At 37.3% G+C, this 24,541-nt stretch overlaps 1 protein-coding gene across 2 annotated transcripts in view; it reads right to left on the minus strand.

Annotated features, from left to right (window-relative positions):
* The window catches only part of zgc:77784 (uncharacterized protein LOC402947 homolog), a 114,470-nt gene that overhangs the window by 17,058 nt on the left and 72,871 nt on the right, over positions 1-24,541 (minus strand). For both annotated transcript variants that reach the window (XM_038303376.1, XM_038303375.1), the window contains exons 10-16: positions 23,376-23,457; positions 23,024-23,192; positions 10,109-10,275; positions 6,046-6,167; positions 5,654-5,870; positions 5,372-5,490; positions 770-941 (exon numbers count right to left, since the gene is read on the minus strand). In XM_038303376.1, the coding sequence (XP_038159304.1) occupies positions 770-941; positions 5,372-5,490; positions 5,654-5,870; positions 6,046-6,167; positions 10,109-10,275; positions 23,024-23,192; positions 23,376-23,457 (1,048 nt within the window). The remainder of the gene's footprint in view (positions 1-769; positions 942-5,371; positions 5,491-5,653; positions 5,871-6,045; positions 6,168-10,108; positions 10,276-23,023; positions 23,193-23,375; positions 23,458-24,541) is intronic.

The raw sequence follows: 24,541 nt of genomic DNA on the forward strand, positions 1-24,541 counted from the left end.
TAAAGTTCTTTGGTTTATTTTACACAGGAAAAATAGTTTATGGAACTTGTTTTTTTTTTAATAGACACACATATCAGATAACTATTGTATGCTTATTAGGCAGAAATCAAAATATAAAAAAAGGAAACTGAAAGACTTTGTACCCAACTTCAATGTAAAACCATATATGAATATTTTAAATAATGTTTTATTCATACAGACTTGTTCTCTCTTTGAGTTGACAATTAGATACATAAATAATATTGGAAGTTAAATGGCGTATATGTGTGACCTAAAAAACTAAGTTACAATATACTTATTTAAACAATGATAATATAAAATCTAATTAGTTTAAAAACAAATCTATGAGAGGGAAAAACATAAAGAAAGGTTATGCAAACCACAAAGCACGTTTTACCTGTCTTCATAATTCAGTCTTCTTTATTTAAACCCACCATTAGTTACAAGGAATCTAATTAATCTGAGATGACAGTTTTCGCAGGTACTGGAATGCTCAATACCTACAAGAAACACCCAGAGCTGCCCCACATCTACATTAATTTGCTTTACTTGCCAACAGTTTTTTAGTAAAAAAATAAGAAAAGTTTGGAAATAAAAAATAAAATACTCTTACATCTTTGACATATTCATACTCCAAAGAAGATTATCGCTCATCACCTTATTTTTAATTCACTTTGAGAAGACTTTTCACCCTCAGCCTGCTGGGAATACATCCTGACATATTTTCTAAACTGCTACAGCAGAGGCTGTAACAGTTTGAATGACTCACTGAGAAACAGGCTGACAGGCGGACTCAGAGCGCCCACACCCAGACTGGTGACAGCAGCCACCACCACCGTGTACTGGACGTCAGGCAGCAGACCCGTCAGCAGTATGGACAGAACGGACCCATCCACGGTTCGGTTTATCTGACTCACCGCATCCCTGGGCAGACACCAAACCTGATAAGAAAAACAGATGAGCCAAGGTTAATGATTGATCCCTCAAACAAGACAACAGGCTTTAAGTGTGACCACTTAGAATAAAAGATCAGGACTTTTAACCTGAGCTTGTCGTATTGTCAAAGATAAATCAAGAATAAAAGATGGATCTCTCAGTGAATTGTCCCTGAAAATGAAGACAGGATGATACAACGGCAAACCTACCAAGATATGGCTGTTAATCTAAACTGACAAGGACAAGGATGGCTTCATTCTGGGAAGCAGTCAGAAGACTCATCATCATAACTCTAGAGGAGCTGCAGAGATCCACAATGCAGGCAGGAGAATCAGGACACATAATAATCATGCCCACCATTTGGCCTTAGTGGATGAGTCTCAAAAAGAAACCTAAATAAAATAATTCTGCTGGATATTTACCAAACACCTTTTTGTGTAACAGCAATCTTGTGGTAGAAGATTTTCTGATCAGATAAAGAACAAACTGTAACTGGTAGACCTGCATGCAAAATGATGCTCACACTTACATCTCAATTGTGAAACCTGTTGCTAAACCGAGAAGATGGTCAGCATTGATGGTGATATGATTGGAGATATACAATCTGGAAGAAAGCCTGTTTGAAGCCTCAAAAGACTTGAGACTGGGTGGATGTTCGCCTTCCACTCCATGCATGAAGCTGTTGCTAAACTCGAAAGCTCCTTCAGTGACAGACTGCTGCACCCTAAATACACCTTGGAGCGTCATCACAGATCCTTCCTCCCAGCAGCTATAAGACTTTACAACCATCACTGTTCCAAACAACCTCAATAAGCTGTTAAATTGATGCTGATTTTTGGACAGTTTCTGTCTTAGTCAGTTAAACAACACGCTGCTGTCACTTTTTTGCACATCTCTTGTGTTAATGCCATTTTCACATATCCATTACTGTAAAAATGTTCACAGCTGTTATTTATTTTTTATTCTCCAGATACAGAGTATTTATATTGTAAAAACACTGTACATTATAATACTTTATTTGTTTTATTTCCTTATCTATTATTTTATACACTTTTCTAAGTTCCACATTGTGTGACCACTTCTACTACTGTATAACCCTTTGCTGCTGTAAAACCAGCAGCAAAGGGTTATAAAGAAAATCCCTTTATTGTCCCCATTGTGGGACAATAAAGGGATTATCTTTCTCTTCTATTGTCTTCTATTCATTTGGATAACTAAATATAAAGAACTAAAATACTGTATACAGTACAGCCAGACCCTGAATGGAATGATTAAAAAAAATTTCAAGACTTAATAGAATCTGTTTCAAGCTCCTGTTAGAAGACCCTTTTAAAGCAGTATGATAGAGCTCAGGTCATGTTGCCTTAAAGAATGGGTGAAATGTTACTAGATGTTCAAAGCTGTATAAGATGCAGTGATTGCAGTGATTCGTCCCTTTGTTACTTCACACTTACCAGTTACTTTGTGTTACTGATATTACAGATATTGCAAGAAATGTCACTTTTCTTTTTTTTGACTGAAAAAATGAAAGTGTGTTGTCAACTTGTGCAGAGATAGGTATGTATACATGAAATCATTATTACTTTGATTCAAACTGCTCACAATGATGCTAAATGCACATGGAGTTCTCAGCCAGTTTACTTTCAAATTTATTGAGCAAACCCTTTGAAGTTAAAGCATGTTGAAGAATGTAATATACTTTCATTTCTTACTAGATGAGAACATCTTAAACCACAGCTGGTCTGTTGTCAACCAACAACATTTGTTTTTAAATCTTAGTTTAGTAAAATAACTATTCCTAATTTTCCAAGTAAATTGTTATAAACACAGTAGCTGTCATATCTGTAACTTATGTCCTTTTTATTTCAGCTATAATCTGCGTATCTACTGTATCTACAGTACAATGGCATTCAGGTAGCAGCTCGCCTATTAATTAATCTTTTGTGAAGTTCTATGAGGAAGTCACTGAAGGTTATAATGACCATCTGTGCTACTGTACCAGGAATTGAGTGATTTTTTTTTATATATTTAAGCCTGTGGGACAAAATACTGCACATGGTTCTGGAAATGAAAAACTTAACAGGGTTTTGTTTGATCCCTGCCTTCTGCTGATAAATGCTCAAATTAATTGACTATATGTATTTGAATTTGGAAATTCTAAACAACAGAGCTGAACTTTGTTCCTGGAATAGCAGCTTGGTGATTAGCAATCAGTGTTGAGCTGATGCTAATAGACAGAATATTAGGACTCTGTTTTTTTCTCTCTTTTCCACACAGCAAACAGATGACAGGAACAGTCTGGGTTTAGCAGACAATCTGATGACAAAACAAGAGCTGGCAGCACATGAGCAGCAAAAGAGTTATTACTAATTGCTAATTATGCATCACTGCTTTTCACAACCATCTAAACAACAGCTCTGTGTAACTCTGAGTCATATATGCATAAAAAAAAATTACACTCGTTCCAATTTGTTAGGTTTTGTCACAGTGTGAAAACTTCATCACACTCGTTTCTGTGTGTCTTGCTATTCTATGGAAGCTGTAAGTAAACAATGTTTTATCATGGACTTTTTTTAACGGGACCTCAAGCTTACCAATGTTTGTGGACACTTTTTATATGTTGTCCTCAAAATAGCACAACAAAGATGAATATTTAAGATATGTATTACTTTAATAAAATGTCTGTATTGTAAAGGCTAAACAAATGTTGCATTAACAGCAGATAGCAACATTACCTAATTTCATTGCTAAGCTATGCAGGTACTCTGTCTGCCCCGATGAAGAGTTCATCCTACAATTATGGAAAGTTGAAAAAAAAATGTACTGGGTGTCTAAGTAGAAGCATTAGACTGCATTTCTCAATGAATGCAGATAATAATTGTTTTACCTTTTGGGGCTCTGTCATAAACCAATTAAAGAGAGTGACATGTAGGAGCCAACAATTAACTCAAGAATGTGATATGATGAGACATTAAATTATAAACCATCATAGCAAAAAGTTAGTGACACTATATTTTTGTATAAGTAATTTTGACCTCTTTCACTCCAAATAACAGTATGTCTAAATGAGGCAGAGCATGTTACAAAGTTAATAGATCTTAGCCTACGTGAGATTTTATCAAATGCGATTCATGTCTTTAAATTGTGACTCACATAGGACTGTTTCTGTCATGATCTGCCACTCTGCACTTTTTGGTTCTCTGTAAGTTTTCATTTTGGGTTCCCAGTTATGCTTTATTTTCTGTTACTCCGTATTCTCAAGATTTATATAATTTTTAAATTCTTAATTTTACTTGGCCTTATTATTCTCTTTTCTGCATTTTTGCCGTTATTTATTCCTAGGTCTAGTTTCAGTTAATTTTACTTCTTTTATCCTTAGGTTATATTTTCCATGGCTTCAGTTATCTCCAGTCCCTTCTCTTATCCTCTAATTTTACTCTTGGTTAATCCTTATGTTATAACCATCTGAGTTCTTTTTTAGTTACAGCTGAACCCTGTTTTTCCTGGTTACTCTATGTTGCCCCCTACTGCCCCTTTCCTCTCCCCTAGGCTCCTTTCTAGCTGCTCCCAATTAACTGATTACTTAACTATTGGTTCTGTCTCCTATACATAATCCTCCTCTGCAGTTCATCATGGCTGGTTTCTCTTCATTGCTTTGTGTTTCGGTTGACATCTACAACCATTAAATCTGCAAGAATTTAGATTTACTGAAATATAGCGGCTGGGTGGCTTTGGGGTATTTTTTATATGTATGTGGGTCTTTCATTTTAAGACAGATTTTTTTTTTCCATTAATGTTTCCAAAATTGTTTAGGCTCAGAGAGCATTATTTTAAATAGTGCACAGCTTTAGTTCTGGACTTTAAGTGGCTATTTTATATCAGATAAATTAAATTATTCTCAAAAGTCCGGGAGGCCATTTTTCTGCAAAAATAACATGTGTCTCTGCTTCAGCACTGAAGCAACATATATAAAAGTCAAGAGTTACAAGATTCAAGACTGACCAAATTTCAAAACCTTTGATATGTATGAATAATTTTTTTTTGGCAGTGTTCTGCCTGTATATGAAGCTTAACAACTGCCTTAAATCATTTTCAGACTCAAAAAAGTTTATTTCACCGTATCTATCTCTAATGATGTTTGAAAACATAAATCTGCTATGATTTATGCCAGGGATGGTATGTTCAGGGTAATAAACACTTTGGTGTTAGCTGACCAGAGCATCTTCTTACACAAAATCTTTTTAATTATATTTTCTTTTTACTTCCAATTTATAATTATACACTATCTGGTGTTGGTGTCAGTTGCACAGCATACACTAACGTCTTATGTTTTTTTTTAATACTAAATAGGAAAAAATGAAAGCCTTATTAAGGCACTGTAATTGTTATTAAAACACCATGAAGGTCTTCAAGAAAAGACAAGTACTTGACTCACTTTGTACTCCAAGATGATGCTAGTCTGAACACTGTGAGGTGGTGGCTCCCAGGACACACTGATACTGGAGCTGTTGGTGAGTTGCACCACTGACACAGCCTCTGGTGGACCACTTAAAGCTAATGGAAAAACAAAATTGAAATTGGTTCACAAGTGCTACATGATACAGATATAATTACAGGTTAATGATATCAAACATTTTCTCCTTTCCAGAAACAAATAATGTCATTTAGTGCATTACTTTTACATATTTGCAATTATTTTCTGATGACAATCTCATACCCTCCTCAGGGGTGTGCATCAGAACCATGAGACTGTCATGGCCGTGGAGCTCATTGAAGTAGGGGCGTATCTTGACTTCATACTCCTTGTTACTTTGAAGATCTGCTAAGACTGCACTGTAGTCAGATGTTGCTTCTACATCTCGGACCAACCAGGAGCCACCAATCATCCGGTAAAATATGCGGTAACCCTGGATGTACCGGGACTGACGGGCCACCTGAAAAGTGTTGGCAAGCATGAAATATGCAAGTCAAAGTCCTGCAGTGTTAAGGCATCAAGAGGCTCAGTTTATTCTCACAGTGTTTGAGGAAGCATGTGAAGCTAATGGTCAAGGATTAGCATGTCTTCATCACTTTGAAATGCTAACATTATCAACCACGAAGTGAACTTACAGTCCAAGAAATCCTTGCGCTAGTAGGAGACAGAACCACAGGCTTCTGCAGGTAGACAGAAACCTCCCCAAGCTCTCTCTGAACCTGTCTGTGGTCCACACCCTGCTCTGTTGGACTCCCATCTGACACCACAAAGAAAAGAATTTAGCCAGAAAAAGAAAACAAAAAACAAAGCAGAGCACATCTGAGCAGCAGCAAGTCAACAAAAAAGGGGTGAATCTGAAATCCAACATAGCTCAGGGCAGAGAAGCATCACGCTGAGAAAGCAATTAGTTATGACACTGCACATGAAAAACAACTTCTTAAAAGAGCACAGCATATTATCTCTGCTCTACATCACTATCGTTATCTCTTGCTTTAAAAAAGTGCAGACTGAGAGGACTGAATAGTGTAAAGCAAAGGATTTATTGAAAAGAAGATTAAAAAAAGTGGAAACTCTCCTGTAGCTCAAGAAACCCAAGTTCCTTGGGGCATAGAATAAAGAAACCTTAAACATTTGAAAACCCTCTAACATATTAGTTGTGATTCATCCTGCAAAATTTGATTGAAAAAACTCCCAAAAATATAAAAGAAATACAAATGATGTAACAACCTGCAACAGATTTGAAGATTCCTAAACTAAAGCTTGAATGCATGACATTTGATTCACTTTCAAGCAGGAATCTATAAGCACCACATATCCTGACTGGTCTATTCCACAACTCTCTTGAGACAGAATATATCAAAACTAAAATTCTCCTATAATCCTATAATAATGTTTTTTCCTTGATGTTTAAATATGTTTAAGGGGCTCATGGTCACATAAAATCCTTTTCATCTACAATTTTCTAGCACACACCTGAAGTTTTGACTTCAGCTGTCCAGTATTCAGGGCTATTCCTGACTTGATCACAACTAGTGTTGAATGATTATGTTGTATTATGTTTGTAAGATATACTACTTAAAGTATGTCCTACAGTTTAAATGTTTTATCATCAGAGCATAAAACATTCACATTCAAGGTTTTGAATACCATTGCACGAGTGGATAGAATCCTTATGTGGAATAAAAGGTTTCTCTCCAGCAACCCTGATAACTAGTCTTAAAGCTACAGTGTGTAATTTTCAGCAACATCTAACGTCCAGACTGCAGACTGCAGCAACATGAACATCTCCCCCCCACCGCTTCTCCCCCCCAACAGTACGGCGAGCGTTACGGGACAAAATGTCTTCCACGACGTCCGCATCACCTACCTTCTCAAGTGATGAGGTTTGTTTACATAGATAATTTTACAGATAGTATTTCATTAGTCTGTGTAGGGTATATTGTTCAGTACCGTCTCAGTTCATCTCTCTCAACTTGCCTAGTTACTTTCGAGCGTAATGGGCGATCTCGCAATCGCTAGTTTGTTGGCTCTGCGCTGCCGTAGCGCAAAGATGTCTGCCTCCATGGCTGCGAGACCTGCTCCTATGTAATTATAAATCACGAATTCTAAGGCAACGCAAATATTAAGGTTAAAAGGCTGAGCTCGTAGATGATGATAAATACCATAGTTATGTATAATATATTACATTTCTGACTGTATATCCCTGTTATTATTACACACTGTAGCTTTAAAGGTATAGTGGAAGATGTTATTTTTCTGGGTGAATCAAATAAGTGGTCCTCCTAAGTGTCAATTGACATTCTGGTGATTTGTTTATGTAAGGCCGTCCTACATGCTTTTCCACAGGCTGCTATCTTTTTCTACGCATGCACACTTTCAGGTATATATGTGTGAGCTACGTTTTCAGCCAGTCATTGAAGCTTGCCTTTCTCACAGCAATTCATTGAAAATGGCCGAGTGTAGTAAGAGAAAACTGTCTACAAAGTGTTTTAGAAGAAGAAGAAGACAAAAGACTCAGAAGAGAGAAACAAGACCAGAGTGTTTTTGGGAGATTCTTCCACGCAATGGCGTACACTGAAAGAACAGGTCGGGTTTCTACGAAGTAAGTTATAATTGCTTACATTCTTTTAGCATTTTCCCACAGATGTTTTGACCAGTTAAAAGTGATTGACATTGCAAGGCCTCTTCACTGTTATGATAATCCTAATATCTATGAAAACTACAAAGAGCATGTCGGTAGTTCTGAGATGAAAGGATTAAACCCAAATCTGCTAACAATATGAATAATTTGCATATTATTTGGACTTCTATATGCTGGTGAAGATTCTCAGTGATCCAGGTCATAGTCATTCCAAAAGAGTGAAAAGCAAACCACTGAACTTTGTTTTCCAAGTTTGAAGAGGTTGCGCTTCCCATCCAGCAAGCTTTCTCAATTCAAAATGTCCGGAGTAGCGTTGAGCTCCAGGCTTTATAAAGTAGCCCAAGAAAAGCGTTGTTATGGCTTAGAAAACATGCAAATACATCTGAAAACAGCCCCCCCTGTAATGGGGAGTAGTTACAGTAGTTGTTAAATTAACCTGAAACTGGCCCATGCCTCTGTAATGGGGAGTTGTTAGGGTCGTTATTGGCCTGGTTTACCAAGCCAGATGTTTTGACCTCCTGCATGGTGATGATGACTGAGATGATAGTGGGAAGGAATCAACTCTGACGCTGTGTTGTGTGTGTCCGAGAGATGAAACCTAAGTCCATCCCCTCTGTTTAAAGTTGTTTTTTCTCTCTTAAAGTAAATAGCTTCCTTCACACCCCTTTCAAACCACCTGTCTTCTTTGTCCAAAATGGGAAAATTTTTGTCCTCAAACAAGTTTCCTTTGTCCTTCAGGCATAGGTGGACAGAAGAGTCTTGTCCTGAGGAGGTAGCCCATCTGTGTTGAACCATGCATCTGTGGAGAATTTTGTTTCCTCCAATATAAAGATCAGAGCATTCCTCACTGCATTAAACTGCATACACCACTCCTCTCCTCTTAGGTTGGGGGGTTTTGTCTTTAGAAAGCACAAGCCTCTGTCTGAGGGTCTTATTTGGAAATGTAGTAGGATTCTTGGTTTGGAGAAAATTCTTTAGAGATTTTCAGAGACTCCAGCAACATATGGAATAACAATGTTTTTGCGTTTAATCTTCTCACCGTTATGTTTTGCTGCTTGTCTTTTGGATTTCCTTGCTGATTTGACAAACGCCCAGTTATGGGTATCCCCAGGTTTGAAGAGCATCTTTGATGGGTTTCTGTTCTTTGTGCGTCCCTTCTGTTTTTGTAGGGACATGCTTGGCCCTGTGTTGTAAGTTTCTGGTGACAGAAAGTTTGTGTTCCAGTGGGTGATGTGAGTCAAAAAGAAGATATTGGTCTGTGTGAGTGGATTTCCTATACACTTAAATGTTGAGGTTTCCATCTCCTTACATGCTCACCAAACCAGAAAAGGTAGATTGTTGTAGTTTGCATCTTCTGTGGTGAACTTGATGTTGTGGTCAACAAGAGTTTATGTGCCTTTTTAAAGCTTCCCATTTTAAATGGATTTTGATGAATGTGTCATCCACATATCTACACCAGTGTCTTGGTGGTGTTCCTCGGAAGGTGCCCAAAGCTCCCTTTTCCATTTCTTCCATATAAAGACTGGCTAAAATTTGATGACACTGAAGAATTGAATTGGAGAGCTTTCTGGATGGGAAGTAAAATGTCTTCAACTTGGAAAACAAAGTCCAGTGGCTTCCTTTTAACTTTTTTGGAATTTATTTCTCTATGCCATTCTGCTACTATTGTCCCATGGCCCCCTTCTTGTCTTTTTTTAGCCACACTGCAAAACATGTCTTTAAATGATTGACCCTTAGGAGAAAAAGATGAGAAGATCCTTCCAGGACAGCTGAACTGAATGTGTTTCATCAGATCCACTTTAAGTATTGGTGTTATGGTTTAATTAAAGGAAACTAATTGCTCAAATGCCCAATAGGTACTTAAATAACTGTTTAGTAATGGGTGTGTATACTCAAGATAGTATTTAGTTCAGTTTTCTATCACTTGAACATTGCAGGATATATGTGAAAAACATTGAAAAAAAAAGTTTAAAATAATTGACTATACTGTCATGATTTACAACCATGATAACTTTGTGTCTTATTATAGCAGATGAGAACATCTGAAAAAAACTCACCCTGTGTCCGGACCGGCTCAGATATTGGACTGGGGTCACTGAGACCGTAAGAGTTGACTGCTCGGACTATAAAGAGATAAACTGTATTTGGGAAAAGTCCAACCACTGTGTGCCTCTCCTGCTTCACATGGTCTGCAACAGTTTGCCAGGTGCTGCCCACGGACTGGCTACATGACAGAAGAAAACAGAATATCAAAACTGATTAGAGAACTTAGCTTTGTTATTAATATAGCAGCCTACATATTACCTAGAACTAATGCTAAGTAATCTTTAGAAGAGCTGTACAGTCTCATCAATGGCCAAATGAAAGATAATCTGTGTGAAAAGCTGTGCTCCCCAAATTCATAAACCTTCAGAGACCAAAGAACATTGAACCAGGTCTGCTGCAACATTTCTGTAGAATATAAGGCAGTAGCTCTTCTCTTTGGAATGTCAATGCATATATCTTTGGACTTGATCTCTGTCAGCAAACTACTAACCTCTCTTGTACAGAAACATTAAGGTCTGGACTGAAGGCCTGTTCAGCTTAGCTTTGGGCACATAGACTGTGAAAAGAGGACAATCTGGAGGAATATACATTATTTGTTCAGTCAAATAACAGTCAAATTACTGATGCTGTCCTACTCACAATAAATAGTATGGCATTTTTTCTAACTAGATACCATGAGAAGACAGCACAATATGGCCCATGGTTAAATCTATGGATGAAGCTTACAAATCAGGTGATAGACTGTGTATAACAGGGTCCGTAGAGAAATGGAATATGGAATTCAACAGACAAAGCACAGGTACAAGCACCGCTTTGAGAAGCTCTTCAACAACAATTCACAAAGTATGTGGAGAAGCATTAGGCTCATTACATATTATAAACACAATGACCAGCAGCTCAGCTATAACCCAGCTCTTCCCTACACCTTGCATGCCTTGCCTCTAAGCAGCAGAAGGACTGAATGTTCACATAAGCTGGAGGTGTTCTTGTCCTGCAGCAAAACCAGGTGAGTTGCATTACATATATCAACACTGACAAGGCTGCAAGTGCAGACATGGTGTCTGTTTGACTGCTAAAATCATGAGCTGACCAATTTGCAGGGTTTTATGCAGATATCCTTCCTTCTTTCGTCCCTTCCTATCCAAAGGCTTCAATCATTGCCATAACAATCAACTGTCGCCTGAATCAACCACACCATAGCTCTTACCTCAATAACCATAAAGCGCTTCAAGAGGCCAGCAGGCCTGGACAACTGGCAGTTCACCTACAGGGAAAATTGCTCCACAAAGGATGCTCTCTCCTGAGCACTTTACATTGCTTTGACAGCAGCATCTTAATACCAATAGCACCTTTTTCATTGCCACTCAAAACCCTGGGGCTTTTCAGGAGCCCAAGGCTTTTGAAAGCACGGGTAGAATTTCCATACACATTTACCTAGGCTCGGTAAATACACTTTCCATGGGCTCTACTGTCCTGGGACTTTGGTCCCTGCTGACCAAAGTACTTTTGGGCTTTTGGGGGATGGTTTGTGTACAGCTGCAATGCTTTATTCAACCAGCGGCAGCAGTAAGCAGCAAAGGTGAATGCACACATTATCATGATTTTGCCCTTCCTGATTCTGTTTTCTTTTTGAGTTTTCAGTTACACTTTGATTTATGTCATTCTGTTTTTTTCTGGGTCATTAATTTAATTTCCACTTTTGTTTGTTTTCTAGCTATTCATTTATTTAAGGACCCCAATTAGTCTCTACGAGAGTAGAGACTACTGTTCCTGGGGTCCATTATATAGTTAAGCAGTGTTGTAAGTTACTCTCTGTTGCCCCCTTGTGCCAGTCTCTTTCCCCCTCGCTCCCATCTAGTTCCTTCTATCCACACCTGCTCCCTATCAGCTGATTAGCCCGTTCTTTGTTCTGTCTCCCATATATACACCTCCTTTGCAGGTCCAAATGGCGGGATTATCTTCATTAGTTCATTCCTTGATTCATTTGGTTATCAGATGTGTGTGGAATAAAAGAAAGGAATGGTGAATTAGCTTTTCTTAACATCTACCTCATTTTGGGAAATTCTCGCCTATTTTCCATACCCAAATAGAAAGGCAAACAACTTAGGAACTGTAAGCCCAAATTATGGGTGCAATACTTGAAATTAAAGGTCTTTTTTAACAGCAGTGATAAAGACGTGCTGAAGAGTAGGCATCTCTCATTGTATTGCATTTGTTCTGCACCATGTCAAATACAAATGCAGAAAATTTCAGACCTCTAGCTACAACAGTTCCAGAGTCTTTGTGAGAAACAGGGTCTTGGTAAAAATGGTATACCAATTTACATTTTGATGGATAATAACCGCATTTAGCACACACAAAAATAAAACATGTGTTAGCCAGAGGTGTCTTTTATTATGCTGACCTGAAACATAATTATATTAAAACAGGTCACCCAATCTACCTATATCTTAACTGAAAAACAGGATAGCAAATCTACAATTGAAATGAACAGAAATATATTTGTTGACAAAAAACAACATGAGAGAGGGAGTGAAAGAAAGGACTGATACTTATTTCTATGCTATAATTGAATTATTGAAATTTGAAGGATTAACTCAGATATGGTATAATTCAGTGTTGGATCTCATTTAGGAAAACAAAAAAGTCAGAATTTTGTGCCGGCTTGATGAAGGTTAACTAATTTATCAATTATTTACAAATTTTAAGTTATCTTAGCCTTAATCTGGATAATTCAATATGACCAGAACACACTTAAAAGGAATATATATAGACTGTCAGTACTAGTCTTTATTCAGCCCAGACTTTTTTGCCCCAAATTCTTTGAATTTTATGCAAAAATTCCTTGTCAAAATACACCCTTAGGGAGGCAAAAGAAATGGTCCTTAACCAATAGACAGAAACAATCAGCACCTTAAAAGCTCAAGTATTTTATATCTTCTTTCTTTTCTTTAGTGCACAGACTTCTTAATACTTTCTCACCATAAAGTGAGAAAACATTTATTTTGCTCTCATTCTTTTAGTGGCTTCTACTGAATGAGTGAGCAAATGAAATAAAGAGTCCATCCCTGGCTTCTTTAATCTTTGAGATTCTTTTCATCTGAAAAACATTCAGAAGGTCTCAACTTGAAGACAAAGTTTTATTCCTTCTTTTATTGCAGCAGGTTGGCTCATAAAGAAGGAAAAAGCAGTTTGATACTGGGGAAAAACACAGGCACTATCAAACAGCATTGCACCATTTCACATTTTTCTTAACTCCGTGGAGAGGAAAATAGTTAGGTAATTACAACAAGAAGGTCACAGCTTTCTTTCCCTCCATTCAATGGGGACATTTTCTTCTTACCAAATGCTCTTCAGAGGTGTAGTTTGGCCATTTGAAGATTCCAGCTGTAGGTCTAAAATTGTCTGTTAAGTTGCAAGACAACTATTGTCTGTGTATAAGAGAAGCATATAGGCATTGGGGCTTGAAGATAGAGAATTAAAGTCATGATTGTGAATTTTTACCTCACAATCATTTGTTCTAAAAAGATATTAATTTTTTTGTTTCTTTTTCTAACCATTGGGTTAGGAAACAGTCCACGACCAAAATAAATAAAAAAACCCTATTGCTGTTTTTCATGGTACACACAAACTCCTCCCAGCTGCAGCTTTTTTCTTTGTGTCACTGTGCAGCAGCAATTTACTTAAACGTGAGAGAGGAAGAAAGAACTGATTCAAACCAAAAACTAGCTGTTTTTTTTTTTTTTTTTTTTTTAAGAGCCAAACCAGAACCAGAGAGAGGCAGTTATTTTAAGTGTATTTACAGATCGCTCCATCTGTTACGGATTTGAATTTAACGCAACAAATACAAAATTAAACAACAAAAAAAAGAAAATAGAAAAATTCTCTATTCCAGTGAAGTTGTACGCTGCACATAAAAAAAGATCCATCCCAGTTTTCAGTCTCAGATTTAGTGCATTCAGATAAAAAAAATGAATAATGATTAAAAAAAACTATAATGTCTCTGAAATAAACAGAACAACTGGAAAAGAGTCAAACTATTCCCATTGGACTAAACTTATACATTTTTGAAAAGGAAACAAGCATGTTTACCTTATTGGGTTTTGCGTTAATAAAATTACCAATACTATCAGCGGTGCAGAAGATGCACTCTGAGGGTTGTCTTTGCCTGCACAGTCGGCTACATATATCATCCTTTGCTTCCTTTGTTTCCCCTATTCATTATTTGCAAAGCCACTTTGACCGACATCATCAGACCCTTTAATGAGGAAATTGAGGAAAAAGAGCCAGGGGTCACAGGATCCCCAAACCAATGTCGGACTTTTATTTGTCCATAACAGAATTTTTATTTACCTATTCAACTTATTTCCGTAATTTCAATCTAACTTTTTATTTCATTGAATGAGTGGTACCAACAACTGTCCACATGTGTTTAAAGGACTTTTAGCTTTTTTATAGGACAGTTTGAAATATTTTTGGAGCACACTCCAAAAATACCTCTAAGCTCAGACTAATTTATTCCAATGTCACTGTTTATTTTATCACCTAGGGTATTACTTACTTATATCCAGACATTGCTTTTAAGTTTGCTGTGTGGAAAAAGAATGTCTTCCAAAGTCACTGGCTGCATTAATCTCGCCAATGAAAAGTCTCTGGCTCTAGCTAAACTTGATGCTAGGATGGCAGGCAGATTATGCTCTATCACTGCTAGGTTCAGAAACATTTTTGCATCATTTTTCCATCAGAGTAAAACCTCCAAAGCATCTTCCTTTGCTGATTGTGTCTTCAATTGAGTGCGGACTGCTTCGTTCCATGTTTATAAAAATGCCCATTATAAACTCATTTAGATGTAGAATGAATAAAAAATTTAAATATGAATAAGAATTGTTATTCATGTGTATTTCTTTTTATGCTACCACTTTTTCTTATCTCAGTGCCAGTACCTGGGACGACATACAATCTTATTTTCTACCCGTAGATGAAGGTTTACTGTGGGTACATGCCATACCTGACCCGGTGCAGGACTCTAATCTGCACACAGACCCTTTTGCAGCTAAAACACAAAAAACTTAAAATTGTTTATACAAATGTATGTATCTCTAGGTTTGTGTGTGGTGTGATGTGCATGGAGAGAATACTCTGTATGACCAAAGCTTTTCTATCCCCAATGTTTATTATCATTGGGTGGTGTTTTCTTCAGTGTTTAATTTAAAAATGTTGCTATGTAAACCAGCCTTTATTGTCCCACCTACTGAGGGATTGATTTCTGTGACCTCAAGGACAGGTTTGATTTCTTTGTATTTAAAAGTGATCTATAAAACTTTATTTGAAAAGTTTCACTGAAACTCAGGAGCAGGATTGACAAGAGAGTTGCAAACATATTTGTCTGTGAAATGCTTAAATGCCAGAACTTGCACAATTGGTTAATGCCAGTCAAGATGCTTTTATGCTTAGACGCTCCAGGTGCTCGATGCTCATGTTGTTAAGTTGCTCTGTTCTGTCAATGCAATCTAATTAGCAGCTTGGCTTTACCTTTAGATGGGTAGGAAAAAAAATTTTAACACATTTTTTAATGACATCGTCCACCTCAAATGTCATCTGTGCAGTCAATGCATCTGGATTATGAATCTTACATATTCTGTTCTCGTATGGGGACCTTCCATACCAACGGGCCACAGTGCTGGGAGTCACCAGTGAAAGCTCTTTAAACCAGGCTGTCAGCAGTTTCCCGCTCACTTTTGTAGCAACTAAAAGTACCGTATATATAAAGCATTTTTTTTTTAGATTTGTGGTAAGAACTGCAAGAACAATACCAGAAAAACAAAGTCAAACAGGTTTCAATATTTTTTCTTCTATGTAGGTTATGTGTTAATAAATTGTTTCACTCCAGTTCAGTAAGAAAATGTTTTAGTGGAGTAATAATGGTCGGAGCACCTTCTTCTACTTGTATTATATAAATGTTACATATGCTGACAGCTCTGCAGAAGTGATCACAGCATACATGTAGTGTCTATCTCCCAGAAAACTCTTTGGTTAGCTTTTCTGATTGGTTGATGCTCTGCATCAAGCTGGAAAAGTTAATATTTCTAAACTCCAGCATCAAGAACCCTGATGTTTGGACACCAGGATGTGCTGCTCCTGATTGTCGGACAAAGCTGGCTTCCAGGGTGAATCTAACAACTTAAAAGCCTCTTTAGATTACTTCATAGAGGGCCAAAATTCAAATGTTCCGATCTTCTGCTTATTTTTGATTTCCACAAATCCCAGAAGTAATCAGCCTGTGCCACAACCTAATTTTGACTATCTGTGTCTCTACATTTTTTGTTTACGTTTATATTTCTACCTCATTTAGTGCTGCCCCTGCTTGCGGTTCTTCTTTTTCCCTGGTGCCAAGCATTCCAGCCTTGGAGCTCGCTATCGTGCCATCCTCCCTTTTGAACCTGCTTGTAGTTTTTCACTTGCCTTTGACCCTGATTTAGTTACCTTTGCTTAGATTGTTATTTTTCTGTACTGACCTTGGACTCAAATCATTATCAAAAATGTCATCATGTTTGGACTTGAATTTGATTCCTTCTTCAGGTGCCTTGAAATAACTTTAGCAAAGCACCACAGGTCTGTTGTGACACTTGAGACCTTAAAAGCATCTTGAGTTTGAAAACATATCTATTTATCTACTTAGTTTTTGGGCTACTGCATAAAGGTTTAATGCTAATTCTGACATTTTGAATTGAAAAAGCTTCCTGGATGGGAAGCGAAGCATCTTAAAAGTTGTAAACAAAGTCCAATGGATTATTTTTGTAACTTTTTTGGAATGACTATGACCTGGATAACTGGGAATCTTTACCAGCTTATCTACTTTGATACAAATTAATATGAAGAATATTCTTAAAAAACTCCATTAAAGATACAATTTTGTGAGACAAGTGGCCACAAAATATTGGGGGTTGTGATTATTAGGGGTGTGAGTGAAAAAAAATATAAATATAGAAGAAAGCCACTAAAACCGACATGTGGCATTAAATGATGCTCCAGAAGACAAGGAATAAAATAAAATAAAAACTAAACAGGAGCGATGCCATAAAAACAAGCAACTCCAAACAAGTTGCTTCAGGATGGAGCGTGCAGCGGTGGATGGATCCATCATTAACTGAATTTCTTTGTTGGACACCACGAGAAATGTACACAAGCATGCTTGTTAGTGTGCATGTATGTGTGTCTGCCTGCACTGTGTTTCCCCTGTCTTTCCACTGTAATGAGTCAACTCTCTGACTTGGCATGCATAACCCCCCCCTACATTGCCCCAGGATAGGACAGAGCTGCCAGTCTGACCACAGCAGTAATTGTCAGCTCCTTCATTCGCTCTCTGCCTCTCTGCAGCCCCTGGTTGGTTGTTAGAATCTCTTTGGCTTTCCCCAGGACACCGTGGCTAAACACTGAGACAGTGAATGTCACACTTTCTTTCCCCGACATCACTTAACCAAACCGTTTTCCCTTGGGCTGAGATGACTCATTTTCCAAACTCTAATGGCTCAAAATTAAGAAGACTTCATTATGGAGGAGCAGTGAGTCAGGGATTTAACATTTTCGGTCAAACCATATGGTAGTTGGAAGTAGTTTCTTTTTTTTTTTTACTATGTCAGAAAAAATCTATGAAATCCAAAGAAAAGTGTAAAGAAACATTAAAATAAACCAAGGTGTTTTTTTAAGGTGAGCAATTTTTTTTTATCAGTTCCCACTCAGAGAGATAAAACATACAGCAGAGGGATTTAAAATGGGCTCTAGATCCTAAAACGATTCGACACACAGATATTTTATCTAAAATTGGATACAAATACTCTCAACAAAATAAATTACAGCCAGCCCTGAGTGGACCTCGCACCACTGTCACAGTAGAAGCATCAAACTGGGTCGATATGATATTTAGTATATAGGGCAGGGGTCTGCAACCTTTCATATCCAAAGAGCCGTTTTGCCCAGAGTACGACCAAATAAAAGTTGTTTAGAGCCGCAAATAATAACATGACTTTTTCTAGAAAACCTTTTTTTTTAAAAGCTTGTATAGCAAATTAGTTGTTGCCATCTCAAACAATAAATTCATATATTTTTAATGTTAAAGCATATAATTCTCCAGCTAATTCATAGAGAAATGTCTCTGAAAATATATTTCTGGTTCTTTTAAACCCATTCTCTTCCATCTTATAAAAAACGCTAAAGCTATTGATACCGGTATATATTATAGTAAATTATTTAGCTCTTTATATACATTTTAGCCAGTATTAAGAGCCGGTGGAGAGGGTCCAAAGAGCCATATGTGGCTCGGGAGCCGCAGGTTGCAGACCCCTGATATAGGGGAATGATTATCAGCCTCTCCCACTTTTAAAATAAAGGGAAAAAACAACAGCAAATGCTGAAAGGAAAGAATGAATAGGTGGAATAGATTAATTTTGAGCAGGATGCAGACAGTGCAAAAAAAAAAAAAACACCACAAAAATGTCATAATGTTTATAATAATTAAAGTTTTGTTTTGTTTTTATTGGTAGCTAAGATGGCCAGTTTCAGTTTTGGTCATACAGTTGATGCAGAGAATGGGATCCTGTCAGTCATGGAGCTGAAGAGGAGGAGGAAGACTCAGATGGAAAGTGACAGGGGAAAAGTGAGATGAGGAGAAGAACCAGGAAAGTGGAAAAGGATTTATCCCCTCCCCCCTCCAAAAAAAAGTCTTTGCATGTAAAAATTGTAGTCCATAGGTTTTTGGTCAATGGTGCTGTTTGACTGATACAAATTGAAATATTATTCATTTCAGGACAAGCTTATATTTTAGGATAAAACTTTAGTTCATGCCCCTTTTGATTTCTATGATAATGTAATTGTACAGTAATTTTAAAATTTTATTTTTTCTACTGTTGAACACACACACACATATATTTGTTACCGTCCTTATGTTGTGCTCAGTTCTATTGGGTAAATTAGCGGGTCAAACTTGGTCTGATATCACACTGTGCACTGATTGGAGCCGACCGGTTGAAGGTAATTTCAACCTGGGTTGCTTGCTGAGTTGTTTGATCCGGGTCGACACGGGTCAGTGACCTATTCCTACTGCCACCATAAGTAAATTTTTCCTTGGATTAAATGGGTTTTTTGGTCAGTGGGAAAGGGGTGCATGTTAACATTTTGGCTCCACTTGCATCGTTTTTGCAATCAAAATCCTCTCCATACCAAGCTTCCTGGCTTGGCCCTGAGTACAGCGTTTAACACATCCATCTATTTTCTGTCAAGCAGGAGTTCAGTGGACAGGACATAACTTAATAAAGCTTTAAATGTTGTTGCAAGAAAACAATATTTACCTGTGATAAGAATATCAAAACAGAAACTATAAAGAATGCAGCAAATAAAGAATAAAGAACTAATTGCACAGCCCAGGTGGAAAAAACATCACCAATTAGGTAACTGAAGCATGACAAGACTAAACACAGATCCTTACAATAATCACATTAATGGAGCAAAGCAGGATCGGGTCAAACAATAGTGACAAAAAAATGGGAGTCCAGAGTCCATGAAGCAAATGTAGCCTATCGGTTTTAATCCTAACCTATCCAGTTTAACCAATCCACAAGCCTGGCATCAGGATCAGTAATGCCACGAAGCTGGTTATCAACTCGCTAACTCATTCCAGATTTGACGGATCATGAACCTGTTGACGCGTACGTCTAAAGAGGCAGGTTCAAGCTAGCAGACCAATCACAACCATGAGAGCAGAATAAGTAGAGCCGTATTTCTCCTGTAAGGAACAAAAATGAATCCAACAGAGGAAAGAAAAAGTCTCAATGAAAAGGCAACCACTTCGGCAAACTGAAAAAAATGGCAAACAGCTTGACAAAGGTTTGTGACAGAGTAACTGCAAATGGTAAACATCAGTGACATTTAACACTGTCTGCATCCCAATCACTGTATTCCATATTAATCACAGCGCATCCTTCAGAAGTAACCCCCCTGGGCTGAAGAAGACTTAGGAGCAGATAACACTAAAACACAAAAACTTAATTTCATCTGGTCAATTGGTATTTTAAATTCAATAATGTTTGGGCTAGAATATAGCTGGAAGCTGATGACACAACTGCATTATATTAATACAAGAAGTGATCAGTCTGAGGGAAGTCATCCTGCTTCTTGAGCTGTATGAGAACTTTTTTTTTTTAACCTGCAGTTTTACCATTAATCGAGCATTGGCGCAGCTTCTTTGCAGCATTTACCATTCTCATTTACAATGAAAAGGCTAGAAAGAAAAATAAAATATATGTATTGGCCAATTTATATTATATTAATTATTGCTCAGCCATGTATATATACATGGCTGAGCAAACCTGGCTACTACAGTCTGTCAATTTTACAGAAAGAATGCCATTTCACTCATTGCACCCCAACCATGCTTATGTTTTCATCTGAGAGGAATAAAAAGAAGAATCCTTGTTTGTGTATGCACATTAAGCAATTTACCCAAGACCACCTTACGACGACGACTGAATTTCAAACATGTCAGGCTGAAATTCGGCCAGATCAAAAATTTCTCGCACAACTGGTGAATTGGCCCGAAAAGGGATAATGAGATGAATATGAACTTTTAAAGAAATCCATATATTGATTCATCTGCTATCACAACAAATCCTTTTTTATATGGTGTACAGGCAAGAGACCATGCAGAGAAGATGATGAATTCATTCATCACCTGTATCACTGGACCCTTGATGGACAGCTTGACAGATTTTTCCCGGGTCGCACTGCATTCCCAACAGTGGACACAAGGCTGCCTGTTGCGTCATATGTCATGACAAACATATAGTCTGCGACACAGTGAAGGCCAAACTCCTGTGGGTCGTACGGCCAAAACGGTTCCGGGATCAGGTATATATGACATTTCGGCTCATAAAAATCTGTGTTGCACATATAAATAATATCATTGTGATCCAAAGGATCTTCTTACAATTCCTGTTCTGATTTTTATTTTAGAAAACAAATACAAAATAGTATTTGGCTGGTTGCCAAAAAAGGACGAAATAGGAAAATAAATAGAAAACAATCCAATTTGTCAAGAGCTCCTGTTCAAACTGATACCTGCAGTTAACTTAAAACTTAACTTAAAGTCACTTTATTATGATGCTGTTTTGTTTGTTTCTTTGTTCTTTTTGAACTACGCTGGTGAAGATTCTCAGTCATCCAGGTCATAGTCATTCCAAAAAAAAGAAAATTAAAACTCGCACTCGAACCCAATGCTATTCCTGACATTTTGAATTCAAAAAGCTTCTTGGATGGGAAGCGAAGATTGTTTTTAATTTTCTTTTCTTTTTGCACTCTGAATTAAATTGGATCTTTAATGAAAGGGTGTGTCGTTTTTTCACAAACAGCTGATTGGCTTCTAATTGGAGCCTTTTCTAGGATTCAGATCAATCCTGAAAGCTAGTCTGCCCTGTAGCAGGTTTGCTTTTCAGATTACGTTACCATGGTTTTTTGCACCATGTTTTTTCTCCCACACTGTTCACATTTGATCACTACTGCACTTTATTGAAAGGAAATGTTCATTTACTGTCTGAAAAGCTGTACTAAATGAAATTTGTTGTGTGTACACTGTGTATACAGAATGAAAATAAAAGTTGTTTTGGTCTAAGAATGAATGCAGCTTCCTGGCACCAGAAAGCCAGGTCACCTGAAATTGTCTCGCTAACCAGTAATCCTGCTTTGTGGTTCAGTCCTCTGCTTAGTCCATAACATAGCAAAACACACAAATACGAACAACTTTACACACACGCTCAGCTAAGGGAAACGTTGAGAAACCAATTCACACTCATGATCTGTCAGATATCCCATGCAAAAAGAGAACTTCATGCAGAAAGACCAGGATATGAACCAACTGCCTACTTGCTACCAACTGTCCCACCATGCAGCCTGCAATCAACACAGCAAAAACCAAAAATATGCTTTTTATTTTAAATTGGATGGGGGAAAAAACCGTCTGTTACACTACTTACGAAGCAACACTAAAGAAATTGCTGGAACCTCTGCTTTTGAGCCGCAACTGTTTAACACAAGTTTATTTGTGGAAATGTATGCTCTGAATAACGTATAAGGTTACGTATTCCAGTCAAGTAGGATGTTACTCGTAGAACAAGAAATCAAATATTGAAACAAAATCCTGAAATGAAAACAGGAAGCAAGTTCAGAAATGCTTGTGATTTCATCATAGCATGCAGATATTGTCAGAAGGTGTGTAGCGGTATTTTGTACAGCTTGGTGTCATCAAACAACACAGATCATTACACTAATCAAAGTATGACATAATAAAACCAATGTTAACTTTTTCAAAGTCTATAATGAAATATATGATTATATTCTACCAAGGAGTCCTACATGGAAAACACTCTTCTTTACCAGTTGTACCTGTCTTTTAAACTTCTAGGTTGTCTCAAATACTACAACTTGTAAATGAATGAGTGTCAGAATTCAATTAACCATTAGCACTGTCTATGCCGTATTAGCATTGTTTATCTGCTTCAGTTGGAATTAACAAAGTCCAAATCTCAGCTGAGTGAGGTGGAGACATAAACAATTACGAGCCTCCAAACTAAGTACATCAAAAGAACAATGTACCTGAACACATAAATTTTTGGGTTCAAGAAACTGTGTCCTTCAGCTGTAAATATAAAAACTTGGAAGCAAATGGTGAGAAATTGATGCCCTTGCAGCTTTGTTTTTACATTATTTGAATCTAACTTTTTTTTGTGTGTGTGAACTTATTTGGGACCTGAAAAGAAGCGTCAAGACTCCTGACATAGTTTCCTATCAATTAAAAACAAGGTTTTTCCCACTCTTATACAGACACAATCAAATAATGAGGGACTTTATTCAAATCGCATAAAATCTTTGAAAAATCCTACCTGAAGGCCTCGATGACATACGAGGTAACAGCATCCCCACCTTCATGAGGATTTGACTGCCATGTTAGAGTGACCGTGTTTTTGGTCACCTCGGTCACCACAGGTTTTTGTGGAGGTCCTGGAAGCTGGATGAACTCAGAAGCTCTGGATCCAGAAGAGGCTGCATCCTCTATGGCACAAAGAGATGACTACAGTCAGAGGGCTGGCTCTGGTTAACAGTTTGACAGAAACTGGTGCAGATTGTGTAGTGTTCAGGCAGCAGGTGGTGCTCCCCCAGCAAATGGACTATAAGTGCAACAAGGTGTAAAATGTAGCAGAAAGTGACAAGTGTGGTAAGTTTGGTTATAAGTACCTCTGACAGTCAACATCCCGCTCCAGCTCGATTCCCCCGTGGGGCTGGATGCAACACATGTGTACATCCCTGAGTCAGTGTCCTGTCAAACAACAGCTGAAGTCCATTAGTATCACCATCAAGTGTATTGTACTAAGGTTTTTATTACAGCATGTAAGGTTTCATTATGGAGATGAGTGTTATGGTAATACCACGGTTTTAAGCATGGCTTTAAAACCTTATCATTATAGGTTGTAAGATCTATAGATCACACAACGTACCTTTAACATACAGCTAGAACTAGATATTTAGCAAACATTTACTCCCAACCCCACCTTCCCTCTTTCTGATGTCTGTTTTTCATCAGCTATTCTTAGTAAAGTAGTTTTAAAGTATAATCTTTATAATATCATTTTTCATTATTTACATACAATCCTTTTTCTGTATGCTCCCATCATGGCTGCAAAAGTATTACTGTCCCTCTTTTAAAAAAAAAAAAAACACCACCACAATGCAATGCCTATCCTGTATTTCACAGTATTTTGTCTGCAGGCTTACAAGCTTCTCATCTTTTCTTACAAATGTAAAAATAATGCTTGCGGCTAAATATTGCCTTTTAGGCCTAATCAGTTCACGTCTCCAAAAATTAGGTTTTCATCCCTGAGAGTATTTGTTAACTAATCTCAATTCTTTTGAATTAAGTTTAGAATAATGAGTTTGTCGTTTCCGAGAAGCATTACAGCCAAAGCTGATACAGAATTATTTCGTTATGGTTAGTAATATTCTCACCAGCTCCATAAGATATTTTACTCGTTCTGGGGTTGATTCCATAGATAGCATCAAAATAAATTAATTACCTAGATATAAAACCTGTTTCCACTGCAAATAATATCCTTGCAAATTATAGAGAAGAATAATGATAAAAAAATAAAATAATATATATATATATATATATATATATATATATATATATATATAAAATTAGCAACTGCCTCAAAATCTAAAATCAGACAAGCCAAATGTCCTATGTAAAAAAGATTAAGAATTTTGTAACCATTAACCAGAAGTACATTTATTGAGTCAGTGAGAGTTTTAAAAAGACAAGCATGGTGGTGGGAGGTTCATGCAAAGGAACTATTTCATTCCCAGTTGAAGTGATATATCACATAGGTGGAAGGAAAAAATGG

The sequence above is a fragment of the Cyprinodon tularosa genome, unplaced genomic scaffold (assembly GCF_016077235.1).
Source record: "Cyprinodon tularosa strain WSP-4 unplaced genomic scaffold, ASM1607723v1 ctg51, whole genome shotgun sequence".
In the NCBI taxonomy this organism is placed as follows: domain Eukaryota; kingdom Metazoa; phylum Chordata; class Actinopteri; order Cyprinodontiformes; family Cyprinodontidae; genus Cyprinodon; species Cyprinodon tularosa.